Source organism: Globicephala melas, chromosome 9 (assembly GCF_963455315.2).
Source record: "Globicephala melas chromosome 9, mGloMel1.2, whole genome shotgun sequence".
NCBI classification, from domain to species: Eukaryota; Metazoa; Chordata; class Mammalia; order Artiodactyla; family Delphinidae; genus Globicephala; species Globicephala melas.
In genome coordinates, this window is record NC_083322.1 from 22440476 (window position 1) to 22458964 (window position 18489).

Below are 18489 nucleotides of genomic sequence, written 5' to 3' on the forward strand. Positions count from 1 at the left end.
TAACACCTATCCTTCTCAAACTCTTCTAGCAAGGGAGGAACACTCCCCAACTCATTCTACGAGGCCACCATCACCCTGATACCAAAACCAGACAAGGATGTCACAAAGAAAGAAAACTGCAGGCCAATATCACTGATGAACATAGATGCAAAGATCCTCAACAAAATACTAGCAAACAGAATCCAACAGCACATTAAACGGATCATACACCATGATCAAGTGGGGTTTATTCCAGGAATGCAAGGATTCTTCAATATACGCAAATCAATCAACGTGATACACCATATTAACAAATTGAAGGAGAAAAACCATATGATCATCTCAATTGATGCAGAGAAAGCTTTTGACAAAATTCAACACCCATTTATGATAAAAACCCTCCAGAAAGTAGGCATAGAGGGAACTTTCCTCAACATAATAAAGGCCATATATGACAAACCCACAGCCAACATTGTCCTCAATGGTGAAAAACTGAAAGCATTTCCACTAAGATCAGGAACAAGACAAGGCTGCCCACTCTCACCACTCTTATTCAACATAGTTTTGGAAGTTTTAGCCACAGCAATCAGAGAAGAAAAGGAAATAAAAGGAATCCAAATCAGAAAAGAAGAAGTAAAGCTGTCACTATTTGCAGATGACATGATACTATACATAGAGAATCCTAAAGATGCTACAAGAAAACTACTAGAGCTAATCAATGAATTTGTTAAAGTAGCAGGATACAAAATTAATGCACAGAAATCTCTGGCATTCCTATACACTAAGGATGAAAAATCTGAAAGTGAAATCAAGAAAACACTCCCATTTACCATTGCAACAAAAAGAATAAAATATCTAGGAATAAACCTACCTAAGGAGACGAAAGACCTGTATGCAGAAAATTATAAGACACTGATGAAAGAAATTAAAGATGATACAAATAGATGGAGAGATATACCATGTTCTTGGATTGGAAGAATCAACATTGTGAAAATGACTCTACTACCCAAAGCAATCTACAGATTCAATGCAAACTATCAAACTACCAATGGCATTTTTCACAGAACTAGAACAAAAAATTTCACAATTTGTATGGAAACACAAAAGACCCCGAATAGCCAAAGCAATCTTGAGAACGATAAGCGGAGCTGGAGGAATCAGGCTTCCTGACTTCAGAATATACTACAAAGCTACAGTAATCAAGACAGTATGGTACTGGCACAAAAACAGAAAGATAGATCAATGGAACAGGATAGAAAGCCCAGAGATAAACCCACGCACATATGGTCACCTTATTTTTGATAAAGGAGGCAGGAATGTACAGTGGAGAAAGGACAGCCTCTTCAATAACTGGTGCTCGGAAAACTGGACAGCTACATATAAAAGTATGAGATTAGATCACTCCCTAACACCATGCACAAAAATAAACTCAAAATGTATTAAAGACCTAAATGTAAGGCCAGAAACTATCAAACTCTTAGAGGAAAACATAGGCAGGACACTCTATGACATAAATCACAGCTAGGTCCTTTTTGACCCACCTCCTAGAGAAATGGAAATAAAAACAATAATAAATCAATGGGACCTAATGAAACTTAAAAGCTTTTGCACAGCAAAGGAAACCATAAACAAGACCAAAAGACAACCCTCAGAATGGGAGAAAATATTTGCAAATGAAGCAACTGACAAAGGAGTAATCTCCCAAATTTATAAGCAGCTCATGCAGCTTAATAACAAAAAAACAAACAACCCAATCCCAAACTGGGCAGAAGACCTAAACAGACATTTCTCCCAAGAAGATACACAAACTGCCAACAAACACATGAAAGAATGCTCAACATCACTAATCATTAGAGAAATGCAAATCAAAACTACAATGAGATATCATCTCACACCAGTCAGAATGGCCATCATCAAAAAATCTAGAAACAATAAATGCTGGATAGGGTGTGGAGAAAAGGGAACCCTCTTACACTGTTGGTGGGAATGTAAATTGATACAGCCACTGTGGAGAACAGTATGGAGGTTCCTTAAAAAGCTACAAATAGAACTACCATATGACCCAGCAATCCCACTACTAGGCATATACCCAGAGAAAACCATAATTCAAAAAGAATCATGTACCAAAATGTTCATTGCAGCTCTATTTACAATAGCCCGGAGATGGAAACAACCTAAGTGTCCATCATCGGATGAATGGATAAAGAAGATGTGGCACATATATACAATGGAATATTACTCAGCCATAAAAAGAAACGAAATTGAGCTATTTGTAATGAAGTGGATAGACCTAGAGTCTGTCATACAGAGTGAAGTAAGTCAGAAAGAGAGAGACAAATACCGTATGCTAACACATATATATGGAATTTAAGAAAAAAAAATGTCATGAACCTAGGGGTGAAACAGGAATAAAGACACAGACTTACTAGAGAATGGACTTGAGGATATGGGGAGGGGGAAGGGTAAACTGTGACAAAGCGAGAGAGAGGCAGGGACATATATACACTACCAAACGTAAGGTAGATAGCTAGTGGGAAGCAGCCGCATAGCACAGGGAGATCAGCTCGGTGCTTTGTGACCGCCTGGAGGGGTGGGATAGGGAGGGTGGGAGGGAGGGAGACGCAAGCGGAAAGAGATATGGGAACATATGGATATATATATATAACTGATTCATTTTGTTGTGAAGCTGAAACTAACATACCATTGTAAAGCAATTATACTCCAATAAAAATGTTAAAATGAAAAAAAAAATACTGCAGCCAACTGCAAACTTCAATATCAGAAAAAATTAATAAAAGCACAGCCAACTTAAAAAAAAAAAGATAACCAACTTAAAGGGGGGGTGGGGGAGGGATGGATTGGGAGTTTGAGATTAGCAGATGCAAACTATTATATAGAGAATGGATAAACAACAAGGTCCTACTGTATAGCACAGGGAATTATACTCAATATCTTGTGATAAACTATAATGGAAAAGAATATGAAAAAGAATGTATGTATATATATTATAACTGAATCAATTTGTTACACAGTAGAAATTGACACAATATTGTAAGTCAACTATACTTCAGTAAAACAAATTTTAAAAAATAAAATTTTAAAATAAGAAGAAAAAAAAAAAAGCGAGAACATAAATGAAATAGAGTAATGCTAGTGCTTGGGTAGTCTCTTTAGTGTTGGGGTGAGATAGGGTCCAGAAAAAAGAAGTCTTCAGATACAAGATCTCTTGTCCGGTATGCCTTGGTAATTTGGAATTTAAACTTCTGCCATGAAGGTATCATTATCCTTAACTTGAAAACCACTGACCTACACTGCCCCAGCCATCTCACATTGGTTACTGTACTCTGTCAAGCTTCACACACAATGGTCCTCCATCCCCTCTAGTTCCATCGCAGAAGATGCTGAAACTCCTGCTTCAGGTCGGAACAGGTCAATATCCTCATTGTTCTTAGAAGAGTCATCTGCTAGAAGGATTTTTATTTAAGCCATATTTTGGAATCTGGGATGTATTTTTTTCCCCAGTAGTGTCTGTTACCAAATAGCACCTTGTTCTGCTGTCATCTTCCTGATAATAAACTCTTCCTGATAATAAATTTAGTCTACTGGCAGATACCATAAGCTTGTCATGACAAAAGTGACAAACAATGCCAACAGGACACAATCTGAAAGAATAATGAAAAAAGAACCCTTGAAATTCCAGACAGATGAACTAGTTGGTTAAATGAGCATATTTTGGTTCCAAGTCCCAGAGTAAATCCTATAGCACTCTGGGTAAAAATGCTAGAAGGCAGAAAGAGCATCAGAATTACCTGGATCATATCCAATATTAGATTCATCCTCTGGATTCCCAAGGGATAGATGACATGCTATGTGCCTTCACCTAATATTACTAGGATAAGGCGCAACTCAACAGTCTGATTTGATATAGCACCAAGAAAGTGGTAAATCCAACTCTCAAGTCTGAGTTCACACATGTTGGCAGGTCACAAACTAGGGAATGGTCTGCTCTGGGGAACCACTGGCTTTTTGGATGTAGGTCATAATTTTCTCTTATCACAAATGCAGCCAACAACATGAAGTCAACAAAACTGATTCACACAACCCAAGCTACTGAAAAGAAGCAGCTTCCAGGAATCAACAGTAGTGGTGTGGTTGACCTTTATCTCATGGCTGAATACATCTACTTGGCGGGAGCCCCAGAGAGTCCTTACACTTACCTATAAATTCATCTACCTGAAAAGGTGAGGCTAGGGAGGAGCCAGAACTATAAAGCTTCTCCTCACCCGGACAGGTCAAGACCACTAGAAGGGATAACAAAGTCTCCCATCAAACCCACACAGGGAATTATTTTTAGTAGTTCCATAGTGAATAACAGGAATTGCACTTCAGAAGAATGTCACACAGTCAGATATCTTCTGTTCAAGGTAGATGAGGACTGAAATGAGGAATAGAAAAAGATAAGGAAATAGGGGTAGGATTCAAGCTCAAGAGGGAGGTTTTCCTTAATTCCAACTATGGTCCATTTCACCCTGAACATACATGGCCCTTTACCTTGCAGTGTTCTGGCTAAGATCAACTTTATCTCTATTTGGGTTAGTTCATGGAAGCCCCTAGCCCTACAGAAAAAGCAGGCTGTAGTTTTAATATGTGATTTTTTGTTTAAGAAAATGATTCTCAGAAGCCACATGGCTCTTTACATTTCCTGTTATTCTTCTCTGGGAGACAGAAGTGCTTTCTTCTCCCCACTTTTGAAGGAGGATGCAGCATTGTGTCTTTCTTCAAAGACTTTACCAACTAACATGTTATTTAGTTCTTAGGGATCTACCCTAAAAAAAGTGCCAGGCCTTCAGCCACTAAATGCCATTAAGGAACAGTCTGCCTAAATAAAAGTATGTCATTATCTATCCTCTTTCCAGGACTTTAAACTACAAATCTCCAAAAACCATAGAGTAGTTAATTTGTCCTACTTAACCTAATTATATGTATATTTTAGAAGTTTAATAAACAGTCACACAGAGTCTCACAGAACAGGACTGGTCTTCCTCTTTGACTCAGACTTTTGAGGCACTTCCCAGGCAGCTCAAGACTTCGTTACTGACTCCCAGAGCCTGCTGAAGTAGATCCAAAGAGCTGGGCTGGAGCCGTAAATTTTTGTCATCATATTTCTATGAACTTTATCCCTCTTGTTTATTCAGGATATCACCAATATCCAGGAAGTCAAAGAGCCGGGAAAGAAGGGCAGGGTGGTGGCAAGTTATTGGCTCAATCCGGAGGTCCTTGGTGAGGCCACATTTAACAGGAAGCAGAACCCAGAGCATCAATCAGAAAAGCGCCTTTATCACAGCCTGCTGGCTGACCTTGTGGTGAGATGGTGGTGCCCTTCTCGAGATAGTCAGAACATTCCTCGCTACCACAATGCACTCGCCCACAGGAGAGTCTCAGCTATAGTAAAGGACACTGATCTACCCCATGGGAGAAAATGGACAAAATGTACCCCACGGAAAATTTAAAAATCCCTCTCAGCAAGTACTGTCACAGCAAATAGTCACTTTTCAAATAAGTCATTCAGTTAGGTAGCCATTATTATGGCTTTTTTTCCCTCCCAGGAAACCCCAAGTCTCCTACTAGTGAAAGGAATCAGAGGCTCCTAAAATTTTCCTAGGTATCAATTGCCTACCAATATAAAAAAACTCAAATCAAAGTTCAACCTCATTCTGAAGGGTTTGTTGTCAGTCATGTCATGAAGGTTTAAGTGGAAACAGGGAAGAAATTCAATAAAATATTTATGCTCTCTTACCATTAGCATCTTGGACTCCAGTAAGTGCTCCGACAGCTGCTGCGGTTTCCCCAGACAGGACTATCTGTCCCCCCCCTTGCAAGGTGGCCTCAGCCAGGGTGGCGACAGCATGGGCGGCAGCTTCGCTGTGGGTATAGAAAGAGGAGGGGGGAATGTATGAGTTGAATAAAGGTATAGCACTGCAGCAAGACAAACCAAACTTTCAACCTTTCCTAGGATCTCTCCACTGACTCCATGTTTGTGAGCCTACCAGCACGTAAGGCTATTGACAGAATCAGAGCAATTTTTAAACGATAATAATAAATAGCTAGAGAAATCCCAAGTCTTTCACGTTTATACAGCTAATGTGAGATTTTCTTTAAACCTAGGAAATGGGTGTTTAAGGACAGAAGGCACGCATTCCCAGTCCCTTCTTTATCAAGATCAATTGAGTGCCTGTAAGCCATAGTGGAAGCTCTGATCCATATTCAAAAGCCATTTTGGTTGTCAATCACAATGTTTTCTTTTTCTCTTTTCTCTTTACGGTAACACAAGGCAGACCATCTGAAACTGCCTTTTTGTTTGTTTTTATTTCTTTTTTGTGGTACGCGGGCCTCTCACCGTTGTGGCCTCTCCCGTCGCGGCTCCGGACATGCAGGCCCAGTGGCCATGGCTCACGGGCCTAGCCGCTCCGCGGCATGTGGGATCTTCCCGGACCGGGGCACGAACCCGTGTCCCCTGCATCGGCAGGCGGACTCTCAACCACTGCGCCACCAGGGAAGCCCTGAAACTGCCTTTTTATAGCTAAGGATGGATGATAATGTGAGGAGTCAGCAACCTGGACTTGCTATTCAATTAATATTAAATAATAATTCTACTCAATACTCTGCAATAACCTATATGGGAAAAGAATCTGAAAAAGAATAGGTATGTGTATATGTATTAATCACTTTGCTGTATACCTGAAACTAACACAACATTGTAAGTCAACTATACTCCAATATAAAATAAAAATTTTTTAAAAGATACATAAAAATATATCAAATAATAGCAATTTGGTTTACATCCATGATTCCAAATACAAAGTAATGGCTGACTAATATCTTGCAAAGTTCAGCCCTTCCTTTTGCTTCATGTACACGTAGGCAGAACTAAATTAACACTTAAAAGTTTAAATTATCACTATAAGCCCAAAATCCTTGACTCTACAAACATAATGAAATAATAAACCTCCCTTCACTGCAAACCAAACACTCTGCAGAACAGAAAGATATTAGCCATCTATTTATAGTAAACACTATTCTAGCAGTTTGTATCCCATTTTTCTTTTCCTTATTGTCTGCTTTTACTATATGCATAAATACCCACTTTTATTGATTCGATGATGATACAAACTATAAAATGTATTACTGTTTCATGTGCCAGCAAAAAAAGAGAAGTTCCTGGGCATTCCCTGGTGGTCCAGTGGTTAGGACTCCGTATTTTCACTGCCAGGGCCTGGGTTCGATCACTGGTCAGGGAACTAAGATCCCCAAGTCCCACAGCACAGACAAAAAAAAAGTTCCTGACAATTGTAATCGTAAGATTATAGTTTACCATCCAAATTTCAGAGATGTTAAAATGTGGAAGAAAAGAAAAAAAGAACCCACCAGATAAATTCATCACCTCTCCTGGGAAAGTACCAGGTACCACTCTGCACAGTTACTGAGGGAATATCAAAAGTGGGCATGGAGAAAAGGAGGTGGCGTCATTTAGTTTATCAGAGGTGGACAAAGTCCTGGGTTTGACATCAAATAAGCCAGTTGATTCAGCTTTGTTCTGAAGCTGCAGACTTTGCCACAACTATGGCAGTCATCTCGCAAAAACAAGCTGTAGGGGAGGATGGGGCGGGGGGCAGCTGTGGACCGTTTAGGGCAAACGTGTCACGACTGTGGGCAAAGCAATGTGTACCAAACTTAACAGCATCACTTTCATCTAAGAGAGTCAGCAAACAAGTAAAGCAACTGACATAATCATTCTTCTGGGGAAGACTTCTTGGTCACTATAAGGATGTTAGGAAGCAGTTTAAGAAGTCCAACGGACAGAAAAGTCTCAATAAATAGAGAATTCTCCCCTTCTTGCTAACTTGCCTTGCTTTTTAAATTGTTATGTGTGTGTTTAAAAAGTTATTTTTCTCTGATAATAAAATGCATGTAGAAACTTGTAAAAATTCATTAAGTATAAAAGAAAATTTTTAAATATCATGCAGAGATAAGAGCTATTTTCCTTCTAATCTTTTTTTTTTTTTTGCTGTATATGGGCCTCTCACTGTTGTGGCCTCTCCCGTTGCAGAGCACAGGCCCTGGACACGCAGGCCCAGCGGCCATGGCTCACAGGCCCAGCCGCTCCGCGGCATGTGGGATCTACCCGGACCGGGGCACGAACCCGTGTCCCCTGCATCGCCAGGCGGACTCTAAACCACTGCGCCACCAGGGAAGCCCCCTCCTTCTAATCTTAAACACAACTTTAAACAGATAATCAGGATCATACTGTACACACAGTTTTATAGCCTGCTTTTCTTACCTAACTCGGCATTTCCCCATATAAATATTCTTTGACATTTATTCAAAATAATAAGTTAAATGTAAAACTGCTGATTCCCCCCACCCCCTTTTCTAGTTGTTCAGCTGTGGTAACTTTTAATTTCCAGGCTTCCTTTAACTTAGTTCAAGATCATGATTACATATTTCAAATTTATTTACTTCCTTTATAAAAAATTTGGGGACGGAATTGAGGTTGAGCAAAAAGCTGAACAGAATCATAGAGTTTCCACGTAGCCCCTTTAAAAGCTAAGATCAATCTCTGTGCTAAAACGTACTTCCGATGTGATACCCACAGCCAGTCATTCCATAGTATCTGTAACATGAATTCAGAGCCAAAGTGGACCCTGGATCTGGAATTAGTACTAAGGCTATTCTTTACCTTTTACAAGGTAGATTTTAATTTTAGGATGCTTTATAATTATTTGAGATAGTAAAACGAATGATTATTTAGTGCCTAGACCCTTAACTTTTAATATTTTTCTGAGAAACTTGTGTCAAATAATATTACCAGCCAATTCTGCAGCGTTCAGCTATCACGGATTAACGATAAAAATATTTAACACTCTGACCTGAGACTTCACGGAAAGCCAAAAAGGATATTCTTTGGAAAATGCTTCAGCTGTGTGGTATTTTGAAAAAGAAAGCTGGTATATGAGAACTGTTTATATGGAAATAGGAGCTGTGTTTACAGGTTACCTCAGCAACTGCTCATTTCCCCACTGTTTTTATCACAATCTACAATAATCTTATTTCTATGACCATCAAAGGTGACGTCCTGCCACTCTTGGACACATGCTTGCAGGGTGAAATTTCACAGGCTATGAGGGGGAGAGCAGCCACCCAAGCCCTGACCCGGAAGAGTCCCTGTATCCAGTCATACCCATTTTATAATGTCTGAAGCTCTAAATATTTGAAGTCAGTTTTCTTTAGTGCCTTTCTAAAATATGTTATGCTGGAAGAAAAGCTGTGAAGCAGCAACAACTAAAGCAATCTGGGATGCCAGGGATGAGGGGTCCGACAGGGATGACAGGTCCACAGGTCGGTGAGGTTAGTTACTGCGTGCCCTGGTCAGGGGCCGGGGCAAAGCAGCAACGGATGGATCTTTTACATGGTGCAAAAGACAATGGTGACACCTGTGGTCAGCAGACTATCACTCCCAAGTCTATTCTAACCATTAGACTTCATGGGAAGTGATCAAACTGTACTGCGAGAAAAAGGTTACCTTCACTTAAAAGGTGAGTAGGGATCAAAATGTCTCTAAGCTACCACTTAGCAATTTCTCGACAAAAGTCATTTCCAAACCAGTTACAAATGAGAAGTTTCTAACAAGCCCCCCCCCACCTTTTTTTCTGTCAACGTTTTATCTGCAAGTGTCCCACCTTCACCTATAGGAAAAAGAGGCACTTACATAGTCCCTGTCCTCTATTTCCAGAGAGGATTTCTGATCTAGGTTGTCCATCCCATGTTACTGGACAAACAAATACAAGTTCATATATTAAAGCCATGTTTTATTTTAGTAAGATCTCTAATTTTAAGTCAATATTTTCATTTTAAAAAATGGTAAGAGTTGGGCTTCCCTGGTGGCGCAGTGGTTAAGAGTCCGCCTGCCAATGCAGGGGACACGGGTTCGTGCCCCGGTCCGGGAGGATCCCACATGCAGCGGAGCGGCTGGGCCCGTGAGCCATGGCCGCTGAGCCTGCGTGCCTGGAGCCTGTGCTCCGCAACAGGAGAGGCCACAACAGTGAGAGGCCTGCGTACCGCAAAAAAAAAAAAAAAAAAAAAAAAAAGGTAAGAGTAAGTTTTTCTTTAAAAATATGATTCACTTCTTTTCTTTAAGCAAAGTCTCTTCACAGCAAAAGAACAGCAACTCTAACTTTCTTGAGCATTTGTTTCCCCATAGCACTGAGTCACAGCACTACACACAGTAGACACTCAGTAAAAACTGTCTTCCTGTCAACAACATCACATAAATTTCTACCAGAGCAAATGTAGATTCAGTCTACCAATATTTATCATGTATCTGTCTCTATGTGCAAGGACTGTACTGGCTTTGCAGGACTTGTGTAAGAGGGAATGTAAGTCTAGGACAACTTAACCAACGACCTGAAACTTCAAATTAATCACTGTATTGCAACAAGCAAATGATGATTTCATTTCCTGTCTGGTTGTTCAGGGTGAACAGGTCTGAGGTGTGACGCTCTGCTTTTCATTTGTTCACTTTGATTCTCTCTCCATCTCCTTCCTAAAAGTGTTAATTTATTCTGTATTTTGAAAATAATTAAAATTAACTAGCTTCTAGATTTTTAAATGACAATTTCTCCATATCCCTTTTGGGTATGGAGGGTGGGCTACAGGTTGTCTGAGCCCAGGGCCCTCATTCTAACTTGCTATACAAAATTCTTTTAACAGCATGGTTGAAAAAAAGGTCTGTCCTGCACCTGTCCTGATCCCCTTTCCCCTCTACAGTTGAGAGAACCCCTCTGCCTTCTTGTTCTCCAGCTGCCATTCCATGTAGCCTGCCTCTCTCTCTTTGCTCTGCACCCACATCTGCTGTTTACAGTGCAGCAGAGGTGCAGGTGATTGTTAGAGAACCATGCTTGTTCCATCTGCACCTGAAAAAGAGAGGCTGGAAGGGAGCAGCTCTAGGAAATCGTTTTGTTACCACAGGAACAAAGTACCACGCAGTGTACTTTTCACTAAGACGACTTCCAGCAATGAATTCTTTGGAGAGGCTGGGAATGGGTCTCATCCCATAGAGAAGCAAACACAAAGGGCTTGTGTCTTAAGTCCAATCCTCCTGACGTTAGACAGTGGGTTACTGCTCCTGGAATTAGAAGCCCATGATGTTCCCCTAGTAGCCTGCTATAGTCTAGTCTTCACTGCCAGGCTTGGTTTCTTCACCCTCAGCAGAGGCTGCAACACACCATCCCCCAACACTCATGGGGTGCTGAACTATCTGATTGCAAACAGATTTCAACATCTCTTTACTCCTACATGCCACAGTGAACCATATTCTCCTTCCTTTGGAGTAAACACTGTAGCCACCTCAGCTGCATCTGAGTGTGTTAACAAGCCCTCAGGGGAAACCATTACCCTCCTTGCCTTTAGAAATAAGCCCTGGTCCTTACACTAAAGGGAGCCAGAATGTGCTTCATGTTTTCCACTATGTACAGGGTTCCCAGGACACTCCCACTTCACTGGAATAGCAAAGGTGCTGGCTCGATGAAATGAAGTTTTTCTGGTCTTTGATGGTGGCCTTTTAGACCCCATGCTACAGTGAGGGGTTACCAGACCAAAAGGAAGGAGGGTTTCACTCTGGCCATAGCTTTCAGGAAGTTTATCTGTGTGTCCTCTCTCAAAGGTACAAGTAGGATTGAGTCAAAGTGTAAGGAATCAAATAAGACTTTCATGTTACTGAAAAGTGATATGGTTCAATGGGCTAAGAAAAAAGTTTCTATCCCAGGTCACTCAGGGACTCACTGGTAACTCTGGAAGGAGAAGCGTTTGTGTATGTTTCAGTTTTTTATACCTGACCAACCACCAAGTCCTTACCATACTTCCTTCAAAATCAGTCACTTTATCTCCACTCTTACTACTAGTTTCCACGCCTTTGACAAGTCATACCTGGACTGCCTCTTCTTAACTGGCCTTCTACTTTTAATCTCTTCTCGCTGTAAACAATTCTAAGTAGACAAATTTTAAAATATAAGTTAAATGATAATAAGTATAATTCTTGAAATGCTAATTACAGGCCAGACACTTTGACGAGTTTTATATACATCATTTCATTGAATCTTTATGATTCTACATGATGAAAATTATCCTTATTATAATGATGATGAGACTAATGCTCAGGGGTTAAATTTCTCCAGATCAAATGGCAACTAAATGGCAGAGGAAGGATTCAAACCTGAATCTATACGAGCTCAGAACCCTCTTCTCAGCCACTATACTATACAGCTTGATGGAAATCTTCTGTACATAAGCCTATCAAGGCTTTCTAGTGTCTACCACAGCCAACCTAAACTTCAGCTGATTTTCATATTTTGGAGGAAGTGATCCCCTTACTCTGAATTCCTACTATGTTCATAGTCTACACCATACATTTGGACAGTAAATTACACTCTGAGTAATATGTTTGCTAAGTGTTTTACTTAAATCAATCTCCCCATTCACAGTATGATTTCTTTCAAGGCAGACCTTATATCTTAGAGCATTCTTTATTTACAGCCTTACCCAGTAGAGTGCTGGCATGTCGCAAGAGTTCAAAGACTATTTGAGGCTAACAGCTGCTGCACATAATGTTAACAGCAACCTTACCATATGCTGGGCACTGAACTAAGGATTTCACATGCATTGACTTTTCCCATTCTCACAGCACCCCTACAAAGTAGGCACTGTTTTTACCCCCCCCCCCCATTTTACATAGAGGAAAGCCTTGGCATTGAGCTCAAGTAAATCACCCAAGGTCAAACAGCTAGTAAGTGACAGAGCTGGGATTCAAACCCAAGTAGCCTGGCTTCAAAGCACACACTCTTAACCATTAGTTAAAAGGTCTGGGTCCATTGAAAATAAAATTGTGTAAGCAATGAACAACAAGAAGAATAATATGGGGATGATTTTTTTCTGTCAACAACGAATAGAAGGAACCAAGCACAGAACAAAACAATTTAGTTTTGGAAATTACCTCTTACTAGAGTATTCCATTCTGCAGTATCCTTCCTAAACATATCTGAAGAAAAAAAATTCAGTTTCTCCCAATAATCCAAAACTTATTTTATTTCGAAGTCACTGATAAGCAAGGGAAACAAACTTCCTGAAAGTCAGTAAAGTCAGCTCCTGACCAGCTAAAACATGGATTAATAGCCATAACAAAAAGCAGTTTCTTAGTAGGATAAAAGGAAAATCAATCCTGAAGCTTCTTGATTTTTTATTACATCCTTTGGTCCCTTTAAAAACACAAAGTACTTACATCTTGCTGCTTTTGGTCTGTTAAGGAGCACAGAATAGGATAAAGCAAAAGGGACCCATGTCCCTTGACCAGAAGGCTTGAGCTGGAAGTCAGGCTGGACTGGTTGCTGGGGATGGGATAGGATGGGAATGCAGTAGGTGAGGGCTGATTATAAAACAACTTACAGTATCCTATGGGTTAAGGGTATTAAGTTCCAAATGCCAATTGTGACAAACTGAGGTACAACATTTCTCTTTACATCTGTATACAGGGACAGATTCGACCTCCTCTTTTATCGCCCACCCCTGCCTCCACCTGTTGAGTGCCATGGTGACTGTGGCTCCCTGCTGCATCTCCTGAGAAGCTGCCACTGCAGCCTCTGCCAATGATGCCACTGCCTGGGTAGCCTCTGATGCTTGTGTCGTCTGGATGGTCATCTCACCTCCTTGTAACGTGGCCCAATTTTGTTCCACCTGAGGCAGAAAAGGACATGATAGTTAAAAAAATCAAACTCACAAAAGGATTATGATTTTTAAAAGTCATTTTTCTAAAAAACTGCTATGTGCTCAGCCAAATACATACATACTTTTAAATTAACATGAATTACAACGTATAGAACAGGGTTTTTAGCATATCTTTGGTGTTAAAAAGGGGGGTATTAGAATATATATTTGAATTTGCTTATATTTGCGTAAAGAAACTCTGGAAGGACACAAAAGAAACCATTGAAAATATTTTCCTCAGTGTGTGCAGAGGGAGTTGTTGTGGGAATAGGTTGGATAGAAGGCAGAAAGAAGATTTTCCATTGCATCCTTTTACATAAATTTTGAAATATCTGAGTCATATCAATATAGTACCTATTCTAAAATTAAAGTTTCTGAATAAATCATAAGTATAATTCTAAAAAAATTCAAACTGTACCAAAGGGAATATAATGCCAGTACTCCAGACCCTTCACCCAAAGGCCACTGTTATTACCTATTTCTCTATTTCTCATGCATCTTTGCAGGGATATTCTCTTGATATGTGAGCATATTTACACATACACATACACACACTCAAGAAAAATGGCAGTACTTGCTACATGCTTTTTGTACCTTGCTTTTTTTCATAAACAATACAGCTCTGAAATGATTTTACTTTGGAATGTATCAACCTGCTTCACTCATTCATGATTCATAATAATGGCTGCATAGCATTATATTATATGGATACACCATGATTTACTTAACCAGACATCTTTTAATGGGCATTTAGGTAGTTTCCAGTGTTTTGCTATTACAAACAGTACTGTGATGAATATCCTTATACACTACTTTGTATAGTTTATATGAGTCTACTGACTGAGTAAATTCCTAGAAGTGGAATTATATATCAAAATTATTTTGTATTTTTATTTTTGATGGAAACTGCCAAACTCCGTAAACAATTTTTTTAATGTAGCAAAACCTGCTTTTCTTTTACTGGGGAGGAATTATGAAGAAACGAAACAAGCAACAAAACAAACAAACAAAAACATACTATCTGGTTATACAGAGTAGATTAGAATTCAGCTTTTCTAGATCTAGAACAGGGTTTCTCAACAACAGCACTATTAACATTCTGGGTTAAATAATTCTTTGTTGTGAGGTCTGTCCTGTGGATTGTAGGATGTTTAGCAGCATCCTTGGTTTCTACCCGGTAGATGCTAATACATCCTCCCCAGTCATGATAATCAAAAATATCTCCAGACATTGCCAAATGTCCTCTCTGAGGGGTATAGGGGTTGCCCCGGGTTGAGAACCACTGACTTTAGTACAATGCTTTGCCGTTTAGAGATTTTTTTTCAGTCCTGGATACCTGAATCTAGCTACTTCAGTCCATTTTGCTCAATAAATACTGGTTAAGTATCCCCTCGCCCCCCGCCCCCACTCCTCCACCCAAAACCAAAAAGCAACAGGGGTAGTGAAAGCAGTTTTTATTCTAAAATACGGTAGGTGATAAATCAAGCAGCTCATGTATACTATTTCTACAGACTCAGGTCTCAGGATGTTAGCTGTGTTTACTGGAGCTCTTTCTGGGGCCCAGTGAGTGGTAAACTTGCGCCTTCATGTTACTGTGTCCCAAAGAAAGTGTCACAAGCTCTAGGAGACACAGATACTTAAAGTGCCTCCCGCGGGACTTCCCTGGTGGTGCAATGGTTAAGAATCCGCCTGCCAATGCAGGGGACACAGGTTCGAGCCCTGGTCCAGGAAGATCCCACATGCCGCGGAGCAACTAAGCCCAAGCCCCACAACTACTGAGCCTGCGCTCTTGAGCCCGTGAGCCACAATACTGAGCCCACGTGTCACAACTACTGAAGCCCACGCGCCTAGAGCCCATGCTCCACAGCAAGAGAAGCCACCGCAGTGAGAAGCCCGTGTACCACAACGAAGAATGGCTCCGCCCACCGCAACTAGAGAAAGCCCATGCACAGCAACGAAGACACAACACAGCCAAAAATAAAATAAACAAAATTTAAAATAAAATAAAATGCCTCCCGCTTTGGCTCTACTGCTATACTTGGATTGTCACAGTGCTCCTCCAAATGTTTGTCAAAAGCTCCCCAGAGAATGAGACATTCCTTTGAGCTACATTAGTATTCGCCCTGAGTTCTTATAGACAGTGGGCTGTGCCAGCAAGCCTCCAGGGCCCAACATTAAGAGCCAGAGATACCCTACTTCCTTCCTGTAGAGCTGCAAAGTTGCCCACTCAGGAATTCACGAAACTCTTGCTTCTTAAGGTATTACCTCTTTGATCTCATTATTCCAATGAGCATCACTGCAAACAACGCCACTTTAGATGGCAAGTTACACTGCCAATCCATAGATGGTTGATGATTCCACTCAGAACACCAGCTGAAGCTGGCCAGCTCTGTAGCATTTTCCTCTTTCCAGATCTGCCCCTCTATATTTCTGCCCATCCCATTGCTGAGTATGGCCCAGTGCAGCTCTCTCAAGTACTCATACTCTACGGCAGCAACTTAATACATATACATTCGGTTACAGCTATATTTGTAGTGAAAATGGTATTAGAATGTTGCCATACACAGTATACTTTAAGGAAGTTAAATTTGTGGCACAAAAGATTAATGGATGGTGGTAAAGGGTGGAGAAGTGGGAAGAAGCAGATGAAGAGATTTCTATTCAGAGTAATGACAGGTAATAAATAAATCAGCTTAAGTGTTAAGGCTTCTTTGGAATTTCCTATTCTTGAGTCTCAGTGCTTTAGAGTTGTGTTTGCTTGAGCTCTTGCTGTGCTCCCTTTCCATCTTTTGGGAGCCACTGTGTGGTTATCTATGCCTGGATGTCACCATGTCCCAGAGAAAGGCCACAAACTCTAGAAGGGAAAGATATTCAGAAGATGTACAGTTAGCTTCTGTGCTTTTCTGAGAGAGACCCACTACAGTGAGGCCCTTCAAACTGTGGCTATCCTTGTCTCTCTTGCTATCGTGAACCACCTTGGCTTTTCCACACTTTCACACTGTGATGCACTGCATGTGATGCTCCCTTTGAGAGGAACACGACTCCCATCCTTTGCTTCCTGTTCACCCCTCTAGTCTGAGCTCAGGTGAGATTAGAGCCAAGACAACTCCACTTAAAGACAACTCCCTATAGTTCAAGGCTCAGGACCTCTCCTCTGGGTTCCACAGTACCCTGGGCTTGCTTCTACTAGATCCTTATCTGATTGCCATTTTCTCTGATGTGTTTTTCTCTACCACCTACCTGTGTGCTCCTTAAGAGCAAGAATGGTCTTTTTTTTTTTCTTTTCAGTACGCGGGCCTCTCACTGTTGTGGCCTCTCCCGTTGCGGAGCACAGGCTCCGGACGCACAGGCTCAACGGCCATGGCTCACGGGCCCAGCCGCTCCGCGGCATATGGGATCTTCCCAGACCGGGGCACGAACCCGTGTCCCCTGCATCGGCAGGTGGACTCTCAACCACTGCGCCACCAGGGAAGTCCAAGAATGGTCTTTACTCTCCTCTACCTATAGTATACATAGTGTCTGGCACAGGGCTCAGAAAGCATGTACTTAATGGATAGATGAAGAACATGTTCCTTTATTCGGATCTCCCTACTTGCTCTTCAGCATACCTATATTTCAAATAAACTGATATTCAATTGATATTCATAAATTGATATTCAAAAAAACCCCACCTAAAATAAGCTGTGCTACTTCAAAACTGTTACATGTGTTGATGGTTCAGTTTAAAATTCATGTCTCTAATGTCTCTGTGCTTTGGTTTCTTCTTCTAACAGAAGCACATGTCCTACTATTATCAGATATCATTTCTCTTTCAAATTTCAATTTTTCTGACACATAATGCAATTAATATCACCCATACCAACTGGTGGTCTTACCACAGAATAAATTCTCAAATCCATTTGTACTGTAAATATGCCATCAAAATGGAAATTGTGTATTTTGAAATCAATATATATAGTTTATTTCATATTATTTTGAAATTCTTTCCTTATTCATTACTAAATGTTTATGTAATTTGTTCTGTGTCCCTAATTAGTTTTAAGTTGCATTAGGTTAGAGATTCTTTTGGTTTCTTTATAACTACTTAGATTATTCGATATTCTCAGCACACAGAGTACTCAGAGTTGGGAGACCATTTTATTACCAGAAGAGACAGGCCCACAGAAGGTCCTTCTTATAAATGTAACCAATTGCAACTAACTGGATGTTAAATGCAGTATGATCTAATGTAAGAGCTCTCACTGGCAAGGCTAGGATAACAAAATAACCTTAAAACTTCCAGAAGTATAGGTATTGTTTATTTTTTTTTTTTTTCTTTTTTTTTTTTATTTTATTTATTTTTTAACATCTTTATTGGAGTATAATTGCTTTACAATGGTGTGTTAGTTTCTGCTTTATAACAAAGTGAATCAGTTATACATATACATATGTTCCCATATCTCTTCCCTCTTGCGTCTCCCTCCCTCCAACCCTCCCTATCCCACCCCTCTAGTTAGTCAAACCAACGAGCTGATCTCCCTGTGCTATGCGGCTGCTTCCCACTAGCTATCTATTTTACGTTTGGTAGTGTATATATGTCCATGCCACTCTCTCATTTCGTCCCAGCTTACCCTTCCCCCTCCCCATATCCTCAAGTCCATTCTTTAGTAGGTCTGTGTCTTTATTACTGTCTTGCTCCTAGGTTCTTCATGACCTTTT

At 40.5% G+C, this 18489-nt stretch overlaps 1 protein-coding gene across 14 annotated transcripts in view; it reads right to left on the reverse strand.

The window, feature by feature from the left end:
* NRF1 (nuclear respiratory factor 1) overlaps positions 1–18489 on the reverse strand; it is a 141061-nt gene that overhangs the window by 29907 nt on the left and 92665 nt on the right. For all 14 annotated transcript variants that reach the window (XM_030853798.2, XM_060305334.1, XM_060305335.1 and 11 more), the window contains 2 exons: positions 13604–13761; positions 5777–5901 (listed from right to left, as the gene is read on the reverse strand). In XM_030853798.2, coding sequence (XP_030709658.1) covers positions 5777–5901; positions 13604–13761 — 283 coding nt within the window. The remainder of the gene's footprint in view (positions 1–5776; positions 5902–13603; positions 13762–18489) is intronic.